Raw genomic sequence first — 25325 nt, 5'->3', positions numbered from 1 at the left:
AAAATATAAATACAAAACCTCCCTGTAAGGTAAGAGGTCAGGAAGAAGTCACCATAATTCAAACAGTTCTACAGGATGAAGAATCATTTGTAATGTTACTGAAAAGTATAACTATAGGCAACTATGAATCGTATATTGTTTAAGTGACCTGACATGGCGTCTACAGTATAACAGATTCTTTGTTACATTCCATTTTTGAATGATACTTGAGCAAGGCACAGTGTCATTAATCCCTTTATCTCAGCCTTTATTAGCACCTTTGATCCCAGCAGGGAGGCAGAGAGAGGTAGAGCTCTGCATTCCAGGACACCCTGGTCCACTTAAGAAGTATCAGGCCAGCCAGGACTACAGAGTGACACTAGGTCTCAATAAAATAAAGTAAGACTTGAAAACTTGCATACAAAAAACATTCCACCGAAGTATTTATTTCTGTTTAAAAATTCACCAGACGTTCTATAAACAGGATTTTTTCCTCTAGCCATTAACAATATTTTATGAGTAACTAAGTCAATCGCAAATAATATCCCCGGCTGTTGTCAAAGGCAAATGGTACTTAACGGAGTTTAAGTCCTTAGATCTAAAAAGCAACAGCATCGAGCCCACCTTCTTACTTAGTGGGACCCAGCACCGAACCTCAGTAAAAAAGTCAGTAACTGACTAGAGCAACTATGTGCTGTGAGTCTAAGTAGGCATTTCTTAGAGTAAGTGTGAAAGAGGAAAAAAAGCAAAGCAAAACAAAACAAAAGATGCCTACGAAAGAGCAAGCTCACAGAATTACATAAATGTGTTTAGGTACTCATTAGTCTACCTTGCTTCCAACTTATATCTGATTTCATGATACTTAGAGATTTTATGAAAGTCTTTTCTAATATTAATAAATGACATGTGCACCACACAACTGGGAATAACTCTAGACCAGATACAAGACGTACATAATTAAGCTCTGGAGCAAAGACTCCAACATTTGGTTCTGCACACAGTTTCTCACCTTCCTCCTCCAACTAGATTGTTTTCCCCCTAAGAAGTCCTCCGCTCACTGAATACGAACATGTTTATTTAATATTGAGTGAACTTCAACCAAAGATGGCACCGATAGCTCTTCTTAAACTAATTTGTTGCTAATTATAGCCAGGAGGCGTGGAAAGGACTTGTTGCCACACTCCCTTTGAACAGGTCTGAGAAGTCAGTTTCCCAGGCATGCTGCTGCACCAAGGCCAAACTAAAGGAGAAGTGCAATGAGAAAGACAAAGCTGGGCTGGAGAGATGGCTCAGCCATTAAAGGCCAGGCTCACAACCAAAAATATAAGAGAGAGACAACGCTAATAAGCACGTTCAACCTTTAGCTACCGTAGAAAGCACACCTCAGAGCTCTGAGAAGCTGTGTCTTGATTTGCGTTTTAGGTTTTATCTTGGAATTCTGTCTGACTTACCCACCTTAGCAACAAGAAACTGATAAAAATCAAATGTGTTTGTTATATTCTAGAGAATATATTAAAACCAAGACTAAAGACATTTTCTAGTAATCTCTTTACTTCATTATAATGAATGATGAAACCAGCATGGCTTTGAATTTGCTACAAGGCAGAAGATGACTGTGGAATTCCGGTCTTCCTACCTTCATCTCCCAAATGCTAGGTCTGGGAGTAAAGGCACTCACCAAGATGTCTAGTTCTCTCTCATAGTCAGCCCCCCTCCCCCTTTAGGTCCACATTTAGATTCAGGTGTGCATTTCTCTTACATTTAGATGTTACCCTTTCCTCTTGTCCTGTAGTGTGGAAAAGCTGTCACAGGCTAGAAACATGGACTACGCCTAAGAACCTAGTGAGCTCTGTTCCATGCCACGGGTAAACCAAGTTTAACTGTAGGCTCAAAGTAGGCGTTCAGTGTCATTTCTTCTCTTAGACACAGTAGATCTCAGTATCACTTAAAAGAAAAAAATCCTTGCAAGGCAGTTTTTGTGGTGGGATTTCCCATCTAAGCATTATCCAAGCTAGCCTAGTTCAGCTTCAGAGAACAGAGGAGATCCAGAACAACCTGGATGCTGGGCCTACAGATTTGTCATTGGGTTGTCTACCTTGATAAGAAAATACATTTCCTGTGAAACCACCAAGGACCAAAATAAGATTTTGGCCTTTCTTCCAAGTGTGTCAGGTAGGGTCTCTGTAGAGACAAACACAGAACACACCTGCACTGAAGGCAGATAGCACTTTAATAAACCAGAATCCTGGCTAGAAAACTTCACAGTAGAGTGGGGCCAGCAAAGCCTTGCCTCTCTCTAAGTAACCTAGAGTGTTCACTGTTCAGTTACTCTATGCTGGAGTCTATGGTTCTATTCTGGAGTCATCACTGATTCTCAAAATGGAAAATCGTAAGTAAATAAAGATAAGGTATGCTTTGGGACTAGAAAATATACTTTCAGCAGAGCAAAGATTTCAAAGTAAAACATCTAAAAGTATCTTACACGGACTTCATTTTCTAATGCTCTAGTCTGCATATGTAACGAAAGGATGACACATTATTTAGATAATATTGTTAGGAATTTCCATGTAGCAGGAACAATTAGCTCACTGTAAAAGAGAAAGGCGGCTAGCAAATGACAGGGCAGGCAAAACTTCTAACCTTATACTCCATGCTAGGCCTACACGGGAAACGTATAACAACTCCTTAGAGACTCTGAGGCCCCATTCTGGAATCTCCTATCTCTTACAGGATAGAACAGTTAAATTTCAAAACACTTGTTTTGAAAAAGCCTGAGAAAATCCCTTTGTTGTGGCTTTTAATTACTGGAAGGTATCACTATGTAGTGATTGCTTTTAAGTCATCGGATCCCCACACACTGGTCTTGACGATGTGTAGGTGGTCCCCGAGCACTCTACTACATATATCAGATAAAGTGAAACATATCAGAGCCAAGATTATTCCCTCAATGCCACCCTTATAATTGTCTTGCAATCCACCGTCCCTTTGAGAGAAAGAGGGCAGAGCAGAGCTTCAAGGTCTGTCCAGCTGGGATGGCGGCAGTGTCCTGGGAGAAGGCGAGATGTAACCACGACACGGACCATCCTGCAATCCTCCAAAGAAAAGACTGAAGTGATGAGTGGAGCCTAGAGGAAAAACTGTCTATAGAACTAATGTGTAGCTGCATGATAATCAAAAGGAAGGGTAGAATTTAAAAGACTATTGTGATGTCTGCGTTGAAAATATGCGTTAACATATAAGTGATTTAATTTCCCATGTGTTTTTATAAAAAGTTCAGTTGTTGTGCAAACCTATGCATACTCTGGAAAGATAAGTAAGTTTTCAAATGATTCTCTCTCTCTTCCTCTCTCTCTCTCTCTCTCTCTCTCTCTCTCTCTGTGTGTGTGTGTGTCTGTGTGTGTGTGTACCCGAATGAACAGTACATGTGGAAGATCTTTTGAGAGAGAGTCAGTTCTCTCTTTCCACTATGTGTATCTGGGGAATTCTAGGTTATGAAACCAGGCAGCAAGTATCTTCACGCACCAAAACATCTTGCTAGCCACACATTGATGTTTTAAGGTGCCCTGTTCAGTCCTTTTTCTGAAGACTTAGTTTCTCACTAAAGTTAAGGTATAACCTAAAGTGAGTGTGTAGTTTCAAAACGATTCTAAGTTAAGAAAAATGTATTGGTACAAAACAAATGATGTGTTCAAACCACTTGTTTCTTGGAATGAATGAATGTATTTGCTTTTTATTTGTTTTAATGCCTATAATTGCTTCAAGAATTTAGAATTTCTCAAAAAATTAGCCATCAATGGTGTAATACCGGTTGCAGATTTCTAATTCAAATATTTTGTCAATAAAAATAAGAAATGCTCAGAAAATATTTTCGAAAGTCCCAAATGTTATTTTATCTCTGGTTGAAATTTTTGAAATTTCTCTCCTCTCGCCTTCTATTTGTATTTAAATGTGGCATTAGTCCTATGGGTGTTCTACAGTGTGTCTACAGCCTTGAATAAAGTTTTTGCTTTTAATTTGGCTAACCCTGCTTTATCAAAGGACTGAAAACAAATTCAGAAACATCTTGTTTCATGGAGGAATGTAAGAAAATCAAATAATCTACGCTCATCCTGGTTAAAGGTAGAAACGATAGGCCACATGGGGAGTGACCAGTTTCCTTCTATTCCTTCTGCCCCCTAAGCAACTCCAGACAGAAAAGAACCAAGCATCTATAAAAGCTCTTCAGAGACCATCCAACCTCTCCATCCTGCTATCTGACCGCTTCTTTATACAGAAGTCAAGAAGTCCTCTCTTCACTCTCAGCCCAAACACTCTACTCCTCTCTTCTTTCTCTCATTCTTTCATTCTCTCCTTAGTAGCAAGGGAGATTAGATGGGCAGTATCGGCTGCAGGAAAGTCTGATTTGTCAGTTAAGACTTGAAATAAACTATGCCTTACCTTGAGTTTTATTAGACCATTTTAGATTAATATTCACCTTGTGTTTATAGGTTTCTTTTACAAAGATGTTTCATTTATAAGTTTCAAGGTCCCATTAAACTGACACTATTTGCTGGTTAAAGTAAAACTAGATGATCGAGATAACGCCTCGTCTGTAACATGGCAGGCATGTTAAATATGAAAATCTCAGGACCAGGTGTGGTGGTTCACACCTTTAATGCCAGCATGAGCAGCGCAGAGGTAGACAGATCTGAGTTTAAGGATAGCCAGGTCTACGTTCTGAGTTCCTGGCCAGCCCAAAGCTGCACAGTGAGATGAGGTTTCTTTAAAAATACACAGAAACAAAATAAACAAAACTACAATTCTCTAATACAATAGATAGGAGACATGTGATGATATAGTCTAACTCTGTAGGACAAAGGCAGCAAGAGGAAAGCCAAGAGAGGCAAACAGGATGTAGTCTGAACTGAGTGTGAACTAAGACCACCAAAGGCTCACAAACGTGAAATAATTTAAAGCAACATGAGGCAGAAAAAAAAAGTGCGTCATACTCGGAGAATTGAAAAGTGAAAAGGACCAAGATATAAAGACATCTGGAGGGGAAGGAGTACTGGAGGCACCAGAGTCAAAACTGAGTTGTAAAGAAGGCCAAGGTCTGGGTTATAGAACAATTTTCTGCTCAAGCATAAGGACTTTGTCCAGCAAGAGGTACAAGGAGAAAATTAACAAGGCCAGAAGTCTGTGTGTGGATGCAAAGGGCAGGCTGGAAGGAGAAAGGATCACAGACAAGAAAACCAACCACAAAACCTATTCCAAAGCTCGGTGGCAGCAGACTGAGGAACAGAAACATGGGGGGACAGGGATGAAAGGGAGATCGGAAACGTGAGGTGCTTCTGAGAGGCAGATGAACAGTACAGTAACTGCAAGTTTTCCCAAATAACTGAAGGTACAGTTTACATCAGGAAAAATTTTTTTAAGCTTGGACAGCAATGACTTCCTTTAGAAGGAAAGCATAACCAAAAAGAAGCATTTGTTTGCAGCCTGGTATGCTGGCACATGCCTATAATCCCAGCCTTTGGGAGGTAGGGGGAAAAAATGAGAACTTCAAGATCATCCATGATCATTCACAATCATGCATGACCATCTATGACCATTCATGACCATCCATGACCATCCATGACTACCCATGACCATCCAAGACTATCCATGACCACCCATGAGAGTGAATCTGAGGACAGCATGGAAACTTCTGAGACCCATCTCAAAAATATAAATAAAAATAAAACTGTCAATATGGAAAAAAATTGGTCTGTCTAGTGTCATCTGCCTTTAGACCTTCGGTTGGTCTAAACTGTGCTTTATACCTACACACAGCAGAAAGTACAGGGTGAGTCTGCAGATGCCACATTTTGTCACTTACATAGGGACTCTAATGGAGTATCAGGAGAGGTTGAAGAGCCAGGGACAGAGAGGAGATCTGGGTTGAAAATGATGGCCTTGTGGGTGTGGCCTATCAGTAACCCACAAGAGTCTCAAATGGAAGTAATCCAATATAACTGAAAGTCAAAATTCTGGTCCCCGTAGCCACATTTCATCTGCTTATTAGACAGACGGACAAGGAGTGGTGTGTGAAGGGGAATCGAAGGAGGAAAAAGGAAGGGAGAAACCAACCTTGCTGTGGGGGAAGGTGTGAGGGATGAAACACTCAAGAACCAAAGCTGATAAAGATGTCGAATATGAAAAGCAGTAAAAATCACTTGCAGGCATTGTTTTCTATTCTGACAGCTGCACTTCTGGAATGCTTACCAATTATATAGATATGAAATGACTCAACGAGATGTCATTCATTCACTCAAAGGACAAGTTGAGTTTGCAGAAAAGAAAGTCAGGAAAGAAAATGGTAGAAAGATGACCTTTCTCTTCCCACGATTCAGTCAGTGTGGTCTCGTGTAGGTAAATTTAGCTATTGTTTTGTTTTTGTTTTTGTTTTTGTTTTTGTTTTTTTGAGAGTTTTAGAGGTCTTTTGTTCTCTCTTGTTTTCCTTTTTTTAATTAATGTTTTTAAATTATTCTCTTTATAATCCAATATCAGCCCTTCCTCTCTTCCCAGGACCACCTCAAGAAAGTCCTCCCCCCATCCTTCATCTTCTCCTTTGAGAATGGGAAGTGTCTCTCAGGGTGTTAAATCTCCACTCCATCCCATGCACATATCAAGTCACTGTGGGACTGGGCACATCCTCTTCCACTGAAGCTAGACAAGATTGTTCCTTTAGGGGCCAGAATCAACCCGGCAGACAGGCAAGCAACAAGCTCAGGAGTAAACCTTGCTCCAGTTGTTTGGGGATCCTCATGAGAACCAAACCGCTCATCTGCTACATATGTGCAGGTCTGGATCCGGCCTGTGCTTGCTCTTTGGTTGCTGATTCAGTCTCTGGGAACTTCCAAGGTTCAAGTTAGATGGACAAGAACCAATCCCTGACACTATTAATGAAACTCCATTATGCTTGCAAGACAGGGAGCAAGATTGTTTCCTGAGAGACTCCACCAAGCAACCAATGGAAAGAGATGCAGAGACTCACACCCAAATACTAGACGGAATTCAGGGAGTGTTAAGGAAGAGTTGGGAGAAAGATCGAAGGACCAGAAGAGGACAGGGATGCCACAGAAGGTATCTAGTTTTTAAGGTTGAAATCTCAGGAATATGTTTCATGAGAGATATATAAAATACATGTACCCAGATATCAAACTGTACATCTCAGTACAAATAAAAGGAGACAGAGCAATGTTTGCAGGGACTGGGGAGTCAGAAGCTGTTGCATTATGGGTATAGGGGTTTGGGGCTAATTGAAAATTCTGAACTGCCTTGATAGTCCAGCAATCAGGATGTCCTTAACGTTATTGAACTCTACACTTAAGCTGGTTAAAATGGAGTTTGTTTTGTCTACATTTTACTACAATGTATTTAAAAATCAAGTTATTGATTATTTTTTTCTATAAGTGAAACCTGTCATCTGCTAGATGAATGAAGCTTCACTGAGTCATTTCTTATGTGGAGAAAATGGGGAGAACTCCAGCCTCAGACCGGCTGTCAGGACAAAACAATCTACCTGAAAGTCACATTTTTATACCTTTTCCTCTTTAACCTCTTAACTGATTTTTATCCTTAAGAAACCTCTAAGGACCCTCTCTACCGGGGAAGTTCAAGATAACAGACATTGGGAGCAAACATGTTATGTGATTGTATTAATATAGGAATTTGGGAGATCAAGGTCTACAATGTGACTTTCATGAGGTGTGGCTAGTAAGGATTTCTTGTAGCTGCTGACATGGACTCATCTAATACTACCAACAATCTGAACACACAAAACAGGAAGTTAGCATTTTAAACGGCATTGAAAGTAAGTAATACATAATACAACTCTCATAACATGGCATAATGTTCTCTACCCATAGATAGTTTCACTTTCTACAAGCTTAGTTTCCTGCCATAAGACCCAGGTCAAATATGAAAAGAAAAGTTTGAGAAATAATTTATAATTTTAAGTAACTTTAATGATACATGTTTATTATGATTGTTCTAATTCATTGTCGTCACTCTTAGTCTCTTACTAATTTCTCAATCAAGCTCTAGCATAGAAGTGTATGTGCAATGAGAAAAGAGCCTCTAGAACACTAGGCCCAAGACTGTCCATGGAAATGTGAATCCACCCAGCAATATTGGAACAAGTCCCTGGGGGACAAGGAGTAACCATGCTCCTCCTTTGGATTTACTTCACGGGTCAGTAGCCTCGGTTAATGCTAGAATTGCAAAGTATAAATATCAGCAGTAAACCCTGGGGCAACTATGTTTGTGCAGGCAAAATGCTCACTCTGCAATTAAGGGAGGGCAAGTATCTATGAATCACTCTTCCAGCATTCTGACAGGCCCTGGAGCAAGGCTCAGGGATAGGAACACAAAAGGGATGCTGTAAGAAGCCAAAGGCTACTTCCATATGTACTCTTGCAACCTGGAAGCTGAAAACGTCAGGCTAAATGTTAAATCAAAGAATATAGAGTAATGCAATTGGCCAGTGGAGGTCCAAGCCAAGATCCTTTCACAACTTATAGGATAAGTAATTTTGCATGGGTTGAGACTCTGCTTCCCATCAGCACCCAGATTTTTCTTTGTGAACGCACTGGCAAAATTGGAGTAAACATTCACAGCACACCCTGTTTCCTCTCCAAGGAAATGCACTAAATATTGAGAACAGAGCCAGCGTCTTAAGAATTCTGCTCTCCTTGCCTACCTCTGGAAACTTTGCCCAGATCATGCAGGGATCTAGCTGTTGTCACAACCTGACAAATAAAAACACCTCATAACTGCGATCCCAATACAACACTGGGACAATGCAGAGAAAGGCACTGGAAGTGGAAACCGACCAAGGGAAGAGCGATTAAAAAAAAAAAGACAGACAAAGAAAACACAAGACATGAGTCATGCTGTACTTACAACTTTCGGCCTGATAGTCTGGCACAAACTGCTCATCATTGTCAGGTACCTGAGCTGAAGAAGAAAAAGAAATTTTAAAAAACAAAAATTAAAAGGGGGAACTGCTGAGACATAAGGAATCGAATCAAATGTGTCAAGCGAGGCCCGTCTAGATGGAGCTCGGACCTATGATTATTTGCCAATAACATTTTATGTAAAAGAACAAGGGGAGGAAACAGAAAGGCCCATTCATAGAACTGGAAAACTTGAGTGTGTCCAAGCAGATGTGGTCCCTCTTAAATTCACCTGCCAGAGAGAAACTGAAGAGATGGAAAATACAAGGTGCAGGATTTCTACATCGTGGACGGATGCATTTTGAAGGAGTTGTGCTAAGGGCGTTTCGATCTACCCACTGCTGGTGCTTAAGTGGACCGTCTCAGTGACCTAAAAGGGTTTTTGTAAGCGATGTGCTGCTTCACTTGAATTCGCACAAATCCCTCCTCAGTTTTAGAAATGATTTCTCTTGGTATGTCCCTTCTCCTGCAAATCAGACGACCATCATTAAAAATATTTGCCCCAAACTTGCTCAAAGCAAGATGTAAAGTTTAAAAAAATGCAAGAATGCAAGGACGACCATTGACTGGGGCCGCACGCAACAAAGCAATATATTTTCACAGTTGTATTCATAATAATAAAAATAAAAAGACAATAAAACAAATGTCATCCTTCCAGGCAAAATATTTCCCTGGCTATTAGTCAGTGCTGAGGATAAGGATCTCACCATTTCATCAGCCTTAAGGTCAAATGGCTTCCCATTTTACTAAAGAAAAAGTTCTAGTTGAGAGGACTTAATTCATTCAGGGCAACTGAAGTACAAGTCCATTCCTGCACCTTGACCTTTGCTGTGGACATTGAAATAACCTATCTTGTAGGATATTATTGAGTTTTCAAACACAAAGATATGCATGTATTTTGTATAAACAAACTACGCAAAACAGAAACCGGGTTACTTTGTATCTCGCTGAATATGTAGAGAACAATCATTATTATTTACTTTCATGTGACCACATTAGCTAGTATTACTTTACCACTGTTGTGCAATACTGTAAGTTTTGATCCTATCATGTCATATTGAGACAGATAACAGTCAGACTCTTTTTTTTTTTTTAATGAACTTTTTCTGTGTGGGGATTGCCAATTAAAATAATCACTCTTAGTCAGGCATGTAATTCTAACATTTGGAAGACTAAGGCTCTCCACTATTCTGAAGCTAGCATGAGATACATAGTGAGCCCCAAGCCAGCCTAGGCTACAATGTGAGGCTCTGTATAAAAAATCACATATCAACAACAACAGCAACAAAAGCAACGATCACCCTCTAATGAAATGTTTCAGGCTGATAAGTGAGTGAGTTAAGAAAAAAATCCACACAATAACAGAATTTCATATGACATAATTACATGTCATAGGAAGAAAAAAGGAGGACGACTTCAATAGTTTTTCCCTATCTTTATCTAAAGCATTCTTTGCAAATGTAAATATTTTGTTTAATAAAGTATACGTTACCTTAGACAAGAATATGACTATCCCAGGACAATCTTGCCTAGTATTAAAATGTATATATCACACAGTTCCTCTCTGACAGCTTTATCTCATACCAGTACTTAACTTCATTGAAGACATACCATTCCCTACCACTAAATAGTAATTACCCAACAATAACTTCCCATCATCACTGGTACCTGCTCGATCATCGGGTATAAGAAACAGGTGTTTCTTCTTATTCAACATTCAGTATTCAGTATTTGATGCTGTTTAATAACTTTCAAGAGGGATAAATTTCACCTCAAAGACTCGTGACTTGCCACCTATGGGTAAATCTTTAATTTCTTTAAATGCCAATTACCACCCTCCACCCATATAATAAGGAGATTTTTGAAACTAATACATTGAGTCCTTTATGCATGATCCCAGATACTTAGGACTTAGGTCCTTCCTTCTTTCCAATCTTCTACCACATCTGTTTTCTGAAAAGTCACATTCACAAATGCTCTTCAGACATTATTGTGACCAGGCGTTTGCTTTTGTTTTGGGGGGGATTTTGTTTGTCTGTTCGTGTGCTTTCACTTCAAACAAACATGACTACGTGAGGCAGGAGGTAGTGGCTTGTACCTTTAACCCTAGCAATCCGACAGAAACAGGTGGGTCTCTGAGTTTGAGGCCAGCCTGGTTTACAAAGCCAGTTCCACGAAAGTCAGGGCTACACAGAGAAACCTTGTCTCAAAAATAAGCAAGCAAAGAGGCAAACACCTGGCTTGAGTCGGAAAAGGTGGGTGTCCTGGCGTCCTCTCGGTTGCTTGTATTAGATTTTTGCTATTGACAACGTAGTTTGGACATTGGGGTAGACTTGACTTCCTGCTCAGAATGATGAGTTACACATAGAAGAAATGTACTTTACAATGTGCTTTTACACCTAAAATAATTGGAAATGCTTTGATACATATTTAATAATAGCAAGTAAATGAAATCCATCTTGTAATTTTCCTTCAAAATTGAAATGTGAAGAAATACAGGGCAAGTTTGATGGCACACACTTTTGTTCCAGCACTGGAGAGGCAGAGGCTGGTCAATTTCTGAGGTTGGGGCCATCTTCGTCTATAGAGTGAGTTCTAGGACATCTAGGATCTACACAGAGTAGCAACAAAACAAAAACAACCAAAAGAGCTAAACAGATATAGCTATTGAGGTGGAAAATGTGCTTTTAAAAAGCCCACATTTGGGGCTGGAGAGATGGCTCAATGGTGAAGACCACTATCTCTTCTTCCAGAGGACCCAGGTTCAATTCCTAGCACCCCACATACTGGCTCACATCATCTCTAATTCCGGTCCTAGGGGATCTGATATTTGAGGGAATTAGGTATACCCATCAAATATTCAGCCTAAGTACCTACAGATAGAAAATAATAAGATAATTTTATATTTAAAATGAACCTTCATTCCAGTGTGGTAGCACAAAGCAGACAAATGCAATAAAATCATAAAACATCATTTCAATAATCTAATGATAATATAAATAGTTAAAAATAGGTAGTGAGTTATAAGCAACTTAATATGCTGGTACGGATATCCTCTCTGCAAGACTTTACCTTAGTTTTATAAGCTGGAGTCGCAGCTCCTTAGAGCGCATCACCACATGAGTAGCAGCAAGAAAGGCTCCAGTGGGTGTGCGGCATGTGCTGGGTGTTGGCGTGTGTGTGGGGTGAGGGAAAATATTTGAGGGGCAGAGGAATCTAGAAGGTATACCTCCTAAGTACAGAGAAAATAGCTCCAGACCAACAATTTGTAAAAAGAGTAAGGATGAAGAATGCTATTTCTGTTCTAACTCCTTAACATACTGAATAAGTACTTCACACTTATGCTTGAACATATTACAGAATTTTAACAAAAAACATATGACTCACATTTTCACAGAAGCTAATCTTAAGAAACTGAATAGACTGAGCGAAGCAGCACCCTATTTAAATAGACAAAAGCTCAAGTCTACCTCGAACTTGAAGTTGGAGGAGAAGGAAAGAATTTAACTAAAAACACAAGTTGGATTTGGGCAAGGAAAATATGACACAGATCCCCACACTTGTATCCTACATTTTTTTTTCTTTAATTCACAAGAATTCTATGAAGAAGTAAACTACAGCTGCCTGAAATATTGCTGCAAGCCATACCAAAGCCAAAGTTAAAAATTAGTAATTAGAAGCCAAGCAAAAAAAAAAAAAAATCTCAAATGTTTTTTTATTGCATTACTGTCAAAACTATGCCCGAAGTGATCATCTTTGGGGAATGAAAATGTTTCTGGGCACAATGTAATGAAAGAGGAAGAAGACAAAAATTGGAGAAGGGGAGAAAATGTGTACCAAAGACCAATAAAAGACTTTCATGAAGAGTGAACAATTACCATTTTACTGGTAAGAGCTGAAGCCCCTCTATCAGTTCATTGCACGTTAATAGACCAGTTATGACTCGTCTCCAAAGCTCTTCCTGAGAAGGACACTATACGCACTCTAGGCTATTGGTTTAATCTACCTTATTCTCTAAAGCTGCTCTCTAATACTTTGCCTGATGCGACATAGCAGCACTCTGGGGAAAAAAAATTCATAAAAGTATTAATCGCAACCAAAATGTCACAGAATTGATGCCCCATTTTTCAACTTTAATATGTGTTCTTAAGCACCAGCGCCTTGGGGAAGAGCAGTTTTACATACAGCTTGCTTCTGCTCTATGCCGATTTTCAACGTTTAAATAAAATAGTATTCGCCGCTTAAGAAATGGTGAACGTTTAAAAAAAATTTTTTTTTTCCAATTTAGCTGCAGGCAAATAAAAAAACCTTCTTCTTACAAGCTAGCTGTCTGTTGAGTTTTCTTTTAAAGCCAAGCGGGGGAGGAGTGGGAAAATTACAAAAGAAACAAATGTCAAGTATTAAAGGGGTTAATATTTAATTAAAACCAGTTCTATCCACTGTAACAATGACCTGGAGCCAAACAAGGCGGAAGATGTATGACTCATACTTTCTGCCCGTGAATGAGACAGCTGATCTCCTCAGCGTTTCCTCAAGACAAGCAGGCAGAACTGGATTTCTGCCTCCATTCACAAAAACACAGTCCAGCATGAACCATGTGGCCCAACCGCAATCTTTTCATGTCACACCCTTCCAAAGAACTGAAGCAAGTAAGCTGAACTTGCAGGGTAAACACGCCAAGTTTACTGCTTTTTCTCAAACGGATCCATTGAGAAACACGCTAAAATAAACGCCACATACGTATGCATAAAGAGAGGCGTGTGGGAGGGCGAGGAGGAAAGAGATGTCTACACACATCCTAGTTTACAGGGCACCTTGTTCCCAAAATATGGATGCACAAAACTTAGGGAGAAAAATGGAAAGTAAGGAAAAGTGGAGAGAAGAAGGGAGAAAGAAGAGCAAGAAGTGGGAAGGAGAAAACGGGGGCGGGAGGGGCGGGGAGGAAGGGCCACTAAAAGGGCTAGGATGTCCCTCAGTGACAGAGCACTTGATGAGCATGTGATAAGCCCTAAGTTTGATTCCCTGGAACAAAATAATACAAGCAATAAAATAAATAAATGAATGGCTTTTTTCCCCCACTTGCCTATCATTCAAAATTTGTGCCACAAGAACGTAAGAGCTCATTGTTGAGGCTTATAGCATTCGGATCAAAGTTTAGAAACAAATTTACCTAAAGAAACTTACATTTTCTTTTAAGTAAAACAAGAAGAAAATAGACATTTGCACTGTGGTACCCCTTCTAATCCTAAAATGAGGCTTCAGTCCATGGAACAAAATAATCATGAGTTCACTGAGCCTGGTTTTATAGACCACATCCGGTTTTCACATTAAAATCCTTGCAAAGTAAAAGCATTAATTAGTGCAGAAATATAAACATATTTAAACAGAAAGGGAAGGGGGACTTCCCTAGACAGAGAGGCCTTTAATGCTTGACACACTCTTTGCATGTGCACTCAAAGCAGGAAAAGGGGAAGGTCTCAAAACGGCTTCATTTTCGAACTAGACTGACCTGCAGTGACTTGAAAACTTAAAAGAGAAGCCCAAAGAGCCAACCAGCCGCAGTTTGCAGCCAGATCCTTTTTTTCCTCCAGTGCTACAGAGGTCTGACTCTATCATTATTTTTATTATTTTTAATTACAAAGTTATACATAAATCAAAGAAATAAAGTTGCGGTATAACATGCAAGATATTACAGTCTTTGTAACTCAATAGGAAAAGTTCAGCAACATTTCGCCAGCACAGGTCAGCACTTTCTAAAGAAAAGAAAAAGGACACTATAACCCACTCAGTCCAATTTTTCTATTTAACAATATTTTTTTCCTTTGTAAGTAGATCGTAGATGAGCCACATTTACATTATTTAGCCACAAAGGACACTTGTTCCATTTTTTCTACCTTCTACCATTACTAAAAAATTAGCGTCATTACAGTCCTTTCACATCTTACAGAACTTTCTGGTGCAACAACAAAAACAAACAAAGGATGATAGCAGCTGTAACTCCTTACAGCACACTACACACACAGGTACACACACACACACACACACACACACACACACACACACACACACACACACGAGCGAGCATACCCACACACACATACCAAGAATCATCTACAACCCAGTTCCAAGTACCTATATGTTCATCCTTAATGCTCAATTATCAGATCCCGTTTCATAGAGCCACACAAAGTACTAGAGTTTTAAATACTGAGCCAAATAAGAAAAAGAAAGAAGAGCAAATCGAAGGCCCATGCCGTCATCTATTTTCCTAGGATATTTGAACAATAAAAAACGAGTTTCCTGAGCACTGTGTGTGGTGAAGGCCACACGTAAAGAATAACAACAGCTCACCTTCCCAGTAACTCTCATAAAAACATAATTTGGGTGTAAATGCTGTATCAGAAGCAAACTGAGGAAAACCTATTAATGTCTCTATTTCTCCATCAGCAAGAGTAGTATTTGATGATTTCATAAAACCAAAAGGCTATCTCTTTCTTCCTATGAGATAATAGTGACCTTTGATGGAGAACATTGTTCTTGGTGTTAAAACTCCAAAGGTATAACTGTGGCTGCATCCTGCTATTGACTTCATAGTGTCACAGAAAGCCTTTGACCCTGGGGTGGTGAATCACCACTGGAGACTTTCTCTCAAGCTCATTCAGAGTGGAGGACCTCAGGACACCCAGGCGACAACAAAGTAAGACAAAAGTAACTGTTTCCCATGAGATATACACTGCAACATATTACTTTCCTATAAGTTCTGTTACTAGGCGAGCACTGCTTGGATATGTTTAGAAAAGTGCAATGCTTTCTTGACTTAGTTTCTAGTTCTGCTCCCCCTACCCACCCACAGTTTTAGATGTTACTTACTACAGCTTTCAAAACAATTTAAGAACACAAAGTTGCTATAATGATGACAGGGGTGGCATTTGAACTAGTTATTTCAAGGGAGCAAATAATTCCAAAGGCTCTTCCTTAGCAATCCAATTCAAAGGACTGAGAATCGATAAAGAATTGTCCATAGTGAAGTTCAATATAAAGTAGCTCTGATAACATTGAAAATACACATAGCCTCTTCGTTTATCTGGTATTGTGGTCACTGAAAACATTAGCTTCATAATTTCCTTCAGGATGTGATGATTTTGAAGTGTGGTTTATTTGTTACAAGCCTGAAAATTGCAGCACTATGGCTTGGAAAAGTGTTTCTAATGGGAAGTTAATTTTTATAAACGTGTTTTCCATCTCTGTATGGAGATAAAGTTGTAGAGGAAAATGCCATTATATTTTTAGAGAAGACTATATGAACTCCATCCATACCTTCCAACAGTCCTGCCTGTTCTATCTCAACTGCCTTTTGGAAATAAGACAATCATTTACTCATAAGTAATTAGTGTGTTCTACTTGGTATAATTTATAAAAATCCTTGTAAGCAAAAATCATATTAAAAATTCTAAGAAGCATCATTTATATTTAGGAACTTTGGGAAATGTTTTCAGCGTGATTATCATATGACATACTGTAGCAAACTTGATTCTTATGTCTAAAAACATTTTTGGACCTGTTGGCTTCCTAGAGGAATTCTAACTCCTGGGAGAAACTTGGTTAATTGTCAGTGATCTCTTTTTAAAAAATCAAAAATGCCTTAAAATTCCCTGGTTACTTTCTTGGCTAGAGAGCATTAAGAAAAGAAATATGTAACAGTTTAGACTTTGCAGGTTTAGTAATCCATTAATTTCTTCCTGTCCAGAAGAACAAATGAACAAAACTAGTGACAAATTAACCAGCTAATTTTTTTCAATCTCTTAGCTAATATTGGTCAGGTCAGAGGATAAGCCAAATTAGAATATATGTGCACGATAATTATACTTAATTGCAAAGAACCAAAACTAAATGTCTTGTCCACTAACATTTAAAATAAAAACCCTTCTTACTATTAGATTTTTTAAATTGCATTAATAAAATTTGCTTACATCATAGCTATATAAATTCATGCAGTTATTTTGAGAATGTTTATATTATTCTAAAATGCAGTTTGTAAATAGCACACCTGGTATTTAATAAAGAAATACCCTCAAGATTAATTCCTGTATTTAATTAAGCGTATGAATTCTTTTCTAAGTAAAAGCATGTTCCTCCAAACACATTAGTCCTTATCTAGGTTTACTTTATATAAAGATAAGCCTTCAGCGTTGATTCGCAGGTAATGAAGAGATAAGAATATTCCGTACTGTTTTAAATGATAAACTCAAACTCAGATAAATTATTCAACTCTCCTATCTGAGCCATAAGACACAATAAATCAAGTGGAAAGTAAAAAAATAAGAGAAAGAAAATGTACTAAAAATGATAAGAGTCTGCCACAGATCCACATTTTAAAATTCCAGAAACAGCTGTTATGCACATCTGAAATCTGCCAACCAGATTTGGATTCACTTTCCAAATTCAAACATCTTTAAGAACCAGTAAACCTTCCAGAACAACTAGGTAAGTATAGTAACTTATTTTGGTTAAGCAAGTAAATTCTTGAGTAAACAAAATGCCCATAACCTTCAACTTGGCAAAAAACGCCAAGTAAAAGTTAACATAAGAGCCTCTGCGAATTTTTATGAGAAAGCTATCAGAATAGATGGTTGACATGGCAATACTGAGTAATCTATTACAGTAAGTTTCATTTAGAGATAAGCAAAAAATGACCTTAAAGTTAAATAAAATTTTCACTGATACTTACCATTCATTAACATATAAATGCAATCCCCGAACCAAAGGATAATTAAGAGCTATTTAACTTAAATGATTCTGAATCCTTTAAGATTGTAAAAGCCTTTTGAAGAACTAGAATTATCAGCAAGACAAAGAAACTTGTTTACATGCTAACAGCAACTTGACCAACTGAGTACAAGATCCTGAATAAAAACCCCTCAGTCTACCTCAAAGCAGCTAGAGAAGCACTGGGTTCCATTTGGAGACCCTCCCTTTGCTTTGAACCATCTTGAAAATCTAATACCAGAATTAGAGTCCCTACAAAAAGTAAGTAAGCAAATAACAAAACATACTAATGTTTAAATATCTGCAACTTTCTCATTCCCCCTACACAGGAACACACACACACATACACACACACACACACACACACACACACACACACACACACAGCTTATAAAATAATATTTCACAAATATCCAAAATTAAAATTTGAAATAGTAAATAACCGATAAACACCTTCCACCTTAAGCATATCTGAACATGTGTCAAGCTTTACTGAAGCCTCATCTCACTGTCCCTATAAACAAAGTTGCACACAATAAAAGATATAATAGGTTACAGCATAACACTAAAAAAAAAAAAGTCCAAAAATGCTATTAAATGTCTCCATAGGAAACCCTAATAAAAGTCACAAGACATCAAAAGTCAAACTTCAACAAGCATTACATGCATCATAAAACATGAAACATTTTTTTAAAAATCTCCAAATCCCCTTAAAAGATGTATTTTAACCCCAGAGAGAGATTTCTTAACTGTGACATACACACCTAACGTTCTGTGCTGTGAGCAAGGAGGAAAGAAGACACCTGCACTTAAATCTTGAAGCATCCCGTCCTGATGAGCCCAGAGAAACTAATTTCTGCCATCAGAAAAGTCCTTCAGCAGAGCACCAAACAATCACATGCGCGGCTCGAAGGGAAACAGCAAGCCAGCCGCTTCTGGCTGGAGGTCTCTTGAGGTACAATAATATAAACCTGATCAATTGCAATTAAAATCTGAACAGAGGCTTAGAACCTGAAGTCTTGGTGCATTAGTTCTTGCCAAAAGCAGATGTGATTGTGAGCTGGAAGCAATTTCTCCTGGTAATTTGTGATGACACTGGGTAGTGGAGCCCCAGAGTCCCTAAAGACAAACTCATCAGAGGCTCTAATGTATGCATGACACATGAGGTGGCTCTTTTAGAGCTCAATTAATTGGGTTGAACATTTAAGACAGCAAGTTCAGGACTCCCCCCACCCCCTTCTAGAGTTGCTTTTCCCCCTTAAAGACAATTCTCCCTCTCTTACCTTCAGCAAGCCACGTTTCTTGTAACTGACTCAGATCTTGAAAGAGTTCTGAAAAGCAAGTCAAACACACAAACATGAGACTCGACAGTCTGCAGGCTTCATTAAATGAAAATGTTTGTTATGACGATGCCATTCAGTATGATTTTAGTTTAGGGAACATCTACTGAACATAGGTTTCATATCTCAGGATCTTAATAATCCTGCTTACTTATGACATCAATTAAGGGACACTTTAAGGTATTTCTTTAGGCAACTAAATAATATCGTATTAGGCAACTAAATCAAATTACCTTCTTTTGTCTTTTTTTTTTTTCTTTTTCAAAATAATTAAGAAGTGAGCTCAGGAGAAGAAAAAACACATACACTGAATTCACTAAGACGATCTCTGCACAGAACCTTTCCTAAGTACATTTAACTCTTGATAAAATAGAAGTGGGGCAAATATTAGAAAGACAGAACTTTTACATTTTTAATTTTATGTACAAATACGAACAGGACTTGAGTTAACTCTCAAGTTACATTTTCCAGCCAAATAGCTCAACACTAATACAGGGTACAACTCCAAATATAAACATTTCAAGAAAATTTTCTACATTAGCACATCTGCGAAAGTCAAAGACACTAGTGCCCTGCTTGGTTTATTACCAATTCCAAATTATATTCTGCCATGGAGGGGGGAAAGGAAGAGAAGTATCTAATGAAAATGAAAATTTTATGAAGTTTTAGGATTCAGTCCACTTAATTTAAATTCAATGTGAACTTTAGTAATTAAGTCTAAGTTTTTTCAATCCATAATGAGTGGCCCCACAGGGCTGAAATAATTCATAATATATTGACCTCCTACCAACAGTTTATAGGAAGAGCCTACAGCCTAGTTCACTAAATAAGCATTCAATATGCCTTAAGTTTGATCTAGTGAACATGTTAAGGCCTATCAACAAATGTTATGACTTCAAAAATACAGTCATCAAACTCACTCATAAAATTTCAACAATAGTATATGACTCCACTTATAGTGTTTAACTTGTAATAATGTTGAAAGAAAAGCAGAAGCAGTAGGCATAGCTGCTTATTTTATCCCAGGGTGTTACAGTTTGAAATTGTTATCTCAGTTATAGGGAATTATCTGCCCAGTGGACAAGAATCAACACAGAATACTATTTAAAATAAGAAGGTCACTGCTGCACGTTCATTTTCTTCTCATTAATTTTGTGGCAAGACCATAAAATAGTCTCCAAGGCAAACTCACTGTGTGAGTGGCTGCATGGACAGTCCATGTTTCAAGGTCTACTATTTTTGAGATGAGATGGAGATGTGCCCCTGACTTGAAAGGTAGAGAGTGTAAGCAAAAAAAAAAAAAGAGGCGTTCAGCTCAGAATCAAACCTCACCTTCTGAATCATGAGCCAGATCTCTGTTAATGAATTTTCTTTTCCTGACATTTGTTGGTTTCTCGGTACAGTTTCTCCCACGCTGACTCTACAAAGGGAAAGATAAAATCCTTTAAAAGAATATAAATCTCAGATGTCACACATTAAAAAAAAAAAAACAAATCATGCATACATAACTTAAGCCTACTGGATCCTCTCTCTGAGTGGAAAAGAAAAAGTTTATAGGAGAACTCCAATATGTATTGTCTGACTTTGACAGTAAAGTCTCAAGCTGAGAGTTTAACAGCGAGGGAGAGTTGCTTCCCAGAGCATGTCATAACACTCCTGTTTATCCTCATCCTAGTTACACGTAATCTCAGCATCAAAACATTAAGCTAAAACACTTAATGTTTTTTTTTTTAACTGAATCAACTCCAGATTAAAACAGTGAATTCCATTCTCTCAGACAGCACCCCCCACCCGCAGTAAAAGAAGTCAAAGGAAAACTGGGGAAAGTGAGAAAATGAGAAGGGGGAAGAAAACGCCCAAGACACCCCATGTAAACAAAAAATTGTCAGCATTTGTCTCAACTTCGTTCTTTTCAATGTGGCAGATAAACCCAGCCACAAACTTTGAGTGCAGCTGCTGCTGCCCTCCGTCTCCTCTTGCACTCATCGTGGACACATTAACCAGAAGAAGGGGTCTTAAAACAAAACTGTGCCTTATCCGAATCACTCAAAGGTAAGCTCATTTTGTAGATAGGGCTTCTAGAAGCAGAGTCGCCCTACAGTGGCAACAAAGCAGATAAAGTGTCTGCAGTCCCAACCCCCTGCCCCCTCCCTTCGCATCTCTCGCTCTCCCCACCCCCGTCCGAGTCAAGTTTATAAACAGCAACTTTCGAACTGATCACTCACGTTGGTGACCACGTAAGGCACTTGCTGGTCATAAAATCCATCCATTCTGCTCCTCTTCTCAAATATTAGCTCAGTGTTTTATATTTTGAGCATTTAGCTGCAGATTTCCTCGGGATCTGGACTTCTATCAACCTAGAGGGGAACAAGATGGCTTTTAGGCTTTAAAAAATCATGAATGAAGCTCTTGCATTTGCATAGCTAATTACCCTCGACAGCCCCATTCACAAAAATAACCCTCCCCTACGCCGCCTTCTTCACCTGGATCCAAAGAGAGCCAAGAGAGTTCACGATTTACATACTTTCGGTCCTATCAAATATCCTAACAAGAGACGAGGTATTTATTTACACCCTGGATGTTCCCTGCTCGGTCAGTGTGCCCCAGGCAGCTCTGATTCGCAAACGTGTGCAAAACTAGCAATGGCGATCAACGAGACTTGCTTTTCACCTAACGGGACTAAAGAGACGGAGATACCTCTTTCATAAGAATAGTTTTTGCAACCCACAGCCATGCAATTATCTGGAGAGACATAAAAAGTTGTTGGAAATACCCACCTGAAGGCCACGCTAGGCGAACGGCTGCAAAAAATTCCCTCCAAATTTAATAAAAACATTAATTATTGCCCAGCACTTCCCCTTGGAAGCCGAAAGCGCCTCTGACAGAGCTGAATTCGGTGGTTTTTCCTCTACTTCTCCTCCAGGGGCCTCCAATCCAAACTGATGGATCGCTGCCTCCCATTGGCTCCACGTCTCTTTCACAAGATCAGATTTCGGGCTGTCAATCAGGCAGCTTTCGGCCCCTTCCCTAGAGTCTCCCGCGCCCCTATTCCTATGCGACCACTCTGGGAGAAGTCTTAGGGTCCGCACCCAAGAAAAGCCACCGAGGAAACCCACTTCCTTCCTATGTTTTGGTTAAGACCGGAGGGATTCTGAAACCTAGTGTACCGAGTCAACCAGCTCTCATTCCTATCGTTGTTTGATCCATTATTATTAGGCCGATGTCCTTAAAGCACTGTCGTAGAGGTTCGGGTACACATTAAATGTCCACAATCTCCTTTCTCTACTTCTGACCAGGAGTCCACCCACCACGCGCTCCAGCCTTCCTCCCCAGCAGCTTTCGGTCCAAGCTATTTTTTTTTTCATTTTTTTCAACACTAATCACCACTGTAATAGGGCTTATAAGATTTTTTTTTTAATACATCTTCAACAAAAACGATCTCCTTTCGTCAGTTCCACATGAAAACATTGTAATGAAAGCAAGGGAGAGAAGCTGCTTCACGGGAGAGGTGGCGCTGGAAGAGAGGATCCGGAGGAGTACGTAGCAGTGTGGGCGAGGAAAGTATAAAAATCAGATTCACCCGGGAGAGTGCTGAGAGGAAATAAACCTCCAGTGGGCCACAGAGGGGTGGGGGAGGACTTGGTAATTCAGATGCCCCCCTCCCGCCCCCTCCCCCCCCCACCCCTGTCCCCGCCGTTTCCGGAGCTTTTGTTATGTATACAGAGAGGCGGAGGGTGTCACTTACTGTACTTGAGGATTTCACTTCTTCCAACCAGAAGTGGAGGGGAGAGCAGGGAGGGCTCGGGTTACAAGGACAATGATGGGACGTTTGGGAGCGAGAATGTCCCTGAAGCTGCCTGCCCACAGGGCTTAGTTCTGATGTGTCCCCTTTGCAGCCGCTGTCCTACCAAGGGTTGGAGGCCAGAGAGGGGCGGGGCGGGGGCTTCACAGTTCTGAAAGTCACTTTAGACCCTGGCGGTGACCAGGACTGGGGACTAAAGGACTTTTCCAGCAGCTGTTTAGCCCCGTTGAACATTGTGCTGCAGTTCTCAATTTCTATTTGAAAGTTTCTTTCCTTAAATGGAACATGGTGGAAACATCAAAATGGGAGCGTGCGCGCCTGGCACTCCAGACCCGCGGAGAAAGAGCGTGGTTTATGACAAAGCCACTCTGCGCTTCATCATGGGAAAATTATAGTCTTCCAGGGTACACACAATGCTTGCCCAGAGACTAGTCAGTGCACCGCGCGCATCCACTTTGAGAGGGGACAGTGTCAGAGCCCGGGGGAGGGATGCGTTCGAGCGCTACGAGACTTTGTGGGGGGTGCAACCGGAACAGGGGACAATAGTGGTGGGTACCCCGGCAATCTGCAAACCCGGGACAAGGCAGCAACAGTTTCCAAAGCCTTTCTCTGAGGCCAGAGCGGGACAGGTATCCAGAGCAACCGGGAGGGGGCGGAGCTTCTCGAAAGGCCCCGAGAGCCTGTCCCTGAAGCCAATGAGGAACCGTGAATTTCCAGTCCATTGTTGTTTATGGCTGACCCCGCAGCGCTCCGCCAGCGGATTGGCTGTCTTCGAGCAGGGGGCGTTGCCCTCCCCCCCCTCCACCTTTCGACTCCATTCACAAAATCCCAATCTTTCTGGGTCACGTGGTTGGAGGCGTGGCGGAACAAGGAAAAAAAGATACCACAAAGGCCCAAGTTCCCCAAACCACAAAAGTTTTTGTTGTTGTTGTTGTTTTGCGGGCGCACGCGCGCCAGTGTGTGTTCCTTTCATCTCTTCCCTATGCACACTTGGTACCAATGAAGGTAGAGGAGGGGAAGTACCTTTCTGTCGAAGAGCAATAAAGTGAGAGGAAGTAAGTCTAGGCTAAAGGAACATTCACACTGTATAATTCCAGGGGTGCTCTAAGAGAAAATCCTGAAAAGGAGGGAACTGAGAGTGGAAAGAAAGCTTAAAAAGGACTAGTAACTTTCTTTTGCTCTTCAGCACGTGACTGTTTAAAGGTGCAAGCCGTCTCCCGGTGTAGAAACTATTCAGCGTTCTATAGTTCTATAATGTTCTATAGCTCTCATTTCTACTTTTATTTATCCCAGTGTCATTTTCTCTCCGGCTTCTTTTAGTGCACGTTTTCACAGATTGCGAGTTTTTAGCTCCCTAAATGTATCATTGATGTGTTTATAAAACTGTAACGAGGCTATGTCCCGGGTCCCTGGTTCTATTCTGGGTTTCAGCATCAATGTTGTATTTTAAAAGGATGGGGGGGCGGATTATGGTCTATGGAGGTCTGGGGAAAGAGGGTGCTTCAGTGGGTCCCTGCTGAGGCATCCCTTCCCCCTGAGGGACCAGCTACACGACTGTATAGTATAGAATAGAATTTATTCAGGGCATGTGGAGGGAGTTAAGAGGGTAGTAGGAAAGACAGAGAGAAAGAGAGAGGAGAGAGAGAGAGAGAGAGAGAGAGAGAGAGAGAGAGAGAGAGAGAGAGAGAGAGAGAGAGAGAGAGAGTAGAGGCAGGCCATGAGTGGAGAGAAGGGGGGGGAATGGGGAGAAGGGACAAAGGGGAAGAGGGGAAGAGCAAGAGAGCAAGAGCAAGAGAGTAAGGAGCTGGCAAAGAGCCCCTTTTATACTGTCAGGCATACCTGGCTATTGCCAGGTTATCTGTGGGGGTGGAGCTTAGAATGCTAATAATCATCCCAAGGCTGGCCTCTTAGGATGATCTATCATACTGCAGACTCTCCATATTTCTCCTCTGCAGTTCTTTAGATGGACTCTACCTGTTAACTATTTCACTCCCACAGTAATCGAAAGTCCAGTTCTTATGTGACTAAGCAGCCATTCTCTACAACTCTTCTGAGCAGACTAAAATGTTGAGTGGAAGTGTGTGTCTTGTGACATTTGAGCCATGCCCCTTCTCTCTGCTACTTTCTCTTTCTCTGCCTTCACAGTTGGTGAGATATTTTCTCCCTTCCTTGTTCTACTCCTGGCTCCTTCGTGAAATACTAGCTTCTAGCATAATTATGGTCGACACTTGGCACTGAGGAAAGGAACAATAAATTCAGTAGCAGAAGGTAAGGAAAGGGTTGAGAATTTGATTTTCAGTTGTGTTATAGTCCATGGAGATGTCCACTGTGGCTGCGTGAGCAAGAAGAGGTGCTCAGAAGTTGCACAAAGTTTCCACCACTTTTTGAAAACGCAGTTTTAAATCAGTTTAGTACATTCCAGTCCTTCTTGAATGGAAAATTTCATTTTGGCAAGATTTC

General features: G+C 40.1%; 1 protein-coding gene across 3 annotated transcripts in view; it reads right to left on the bottom strand.

Annotated features, from left to right (window-relative positions):
• Positions 1-22073, bottom strand: part of Etv1 (ETS variant transcription factor 1) — an 87704-nt gene extending 65631 nt beyond the window's left edge. Inside the window, exons 1-5 of one of the 3 annotated variants that reach the window (XM_032907664.1) lie at positions 21841-22073; positions 21289-21420; positions 20396-20483; positions 19007-19054; positions 8905-8958 (exon numbers count right to left, since the gene is read on the bottom strand). In XM_032907664.1, coding sequence (XP_032763555.1) covers positions 8905-8958; positions 19007-19054; positions 20396-20483; positions 21289-21333 — 235 coding nt within the window. In that variant the 5' untranslated portion in view covers positions 21334-21420; positions 21841-22073. Of the gene's footprint in view, positions 1-8904; positions 8959-18487; positions 18885-19006; positions 19055-20395; positions 20484-20965; positions 21161-21288; positions 21421-21840 lie in introns of those variants that run through there. The other 2 variants (XM_032907663.1, XM_032907665.1) reach the window with 2 other exon arrangements.
• Positions 22074-25325: the final 3252 nt, after the last annotated feature.

This window comes from Rattus rattus, chromosome 7 (genome assembly GCF_011064425.1).
Source record: "Rattus rattus isolate New Zealand chromosome 7, Rrattus_CSIRO_v1, whole genome shotgun sequence".
In the NCBI taxonomy this organism is placed as follows: Eukaryota; Metazoa; Chordata; class Mammalia; order Rodentia; family Muridae; genus Rattus; species Rattus rattus.
Note: the sequence above shows the minus strand (reverse complement) of the source record. Positions and strands in the feature narration are given on the sequence as shown.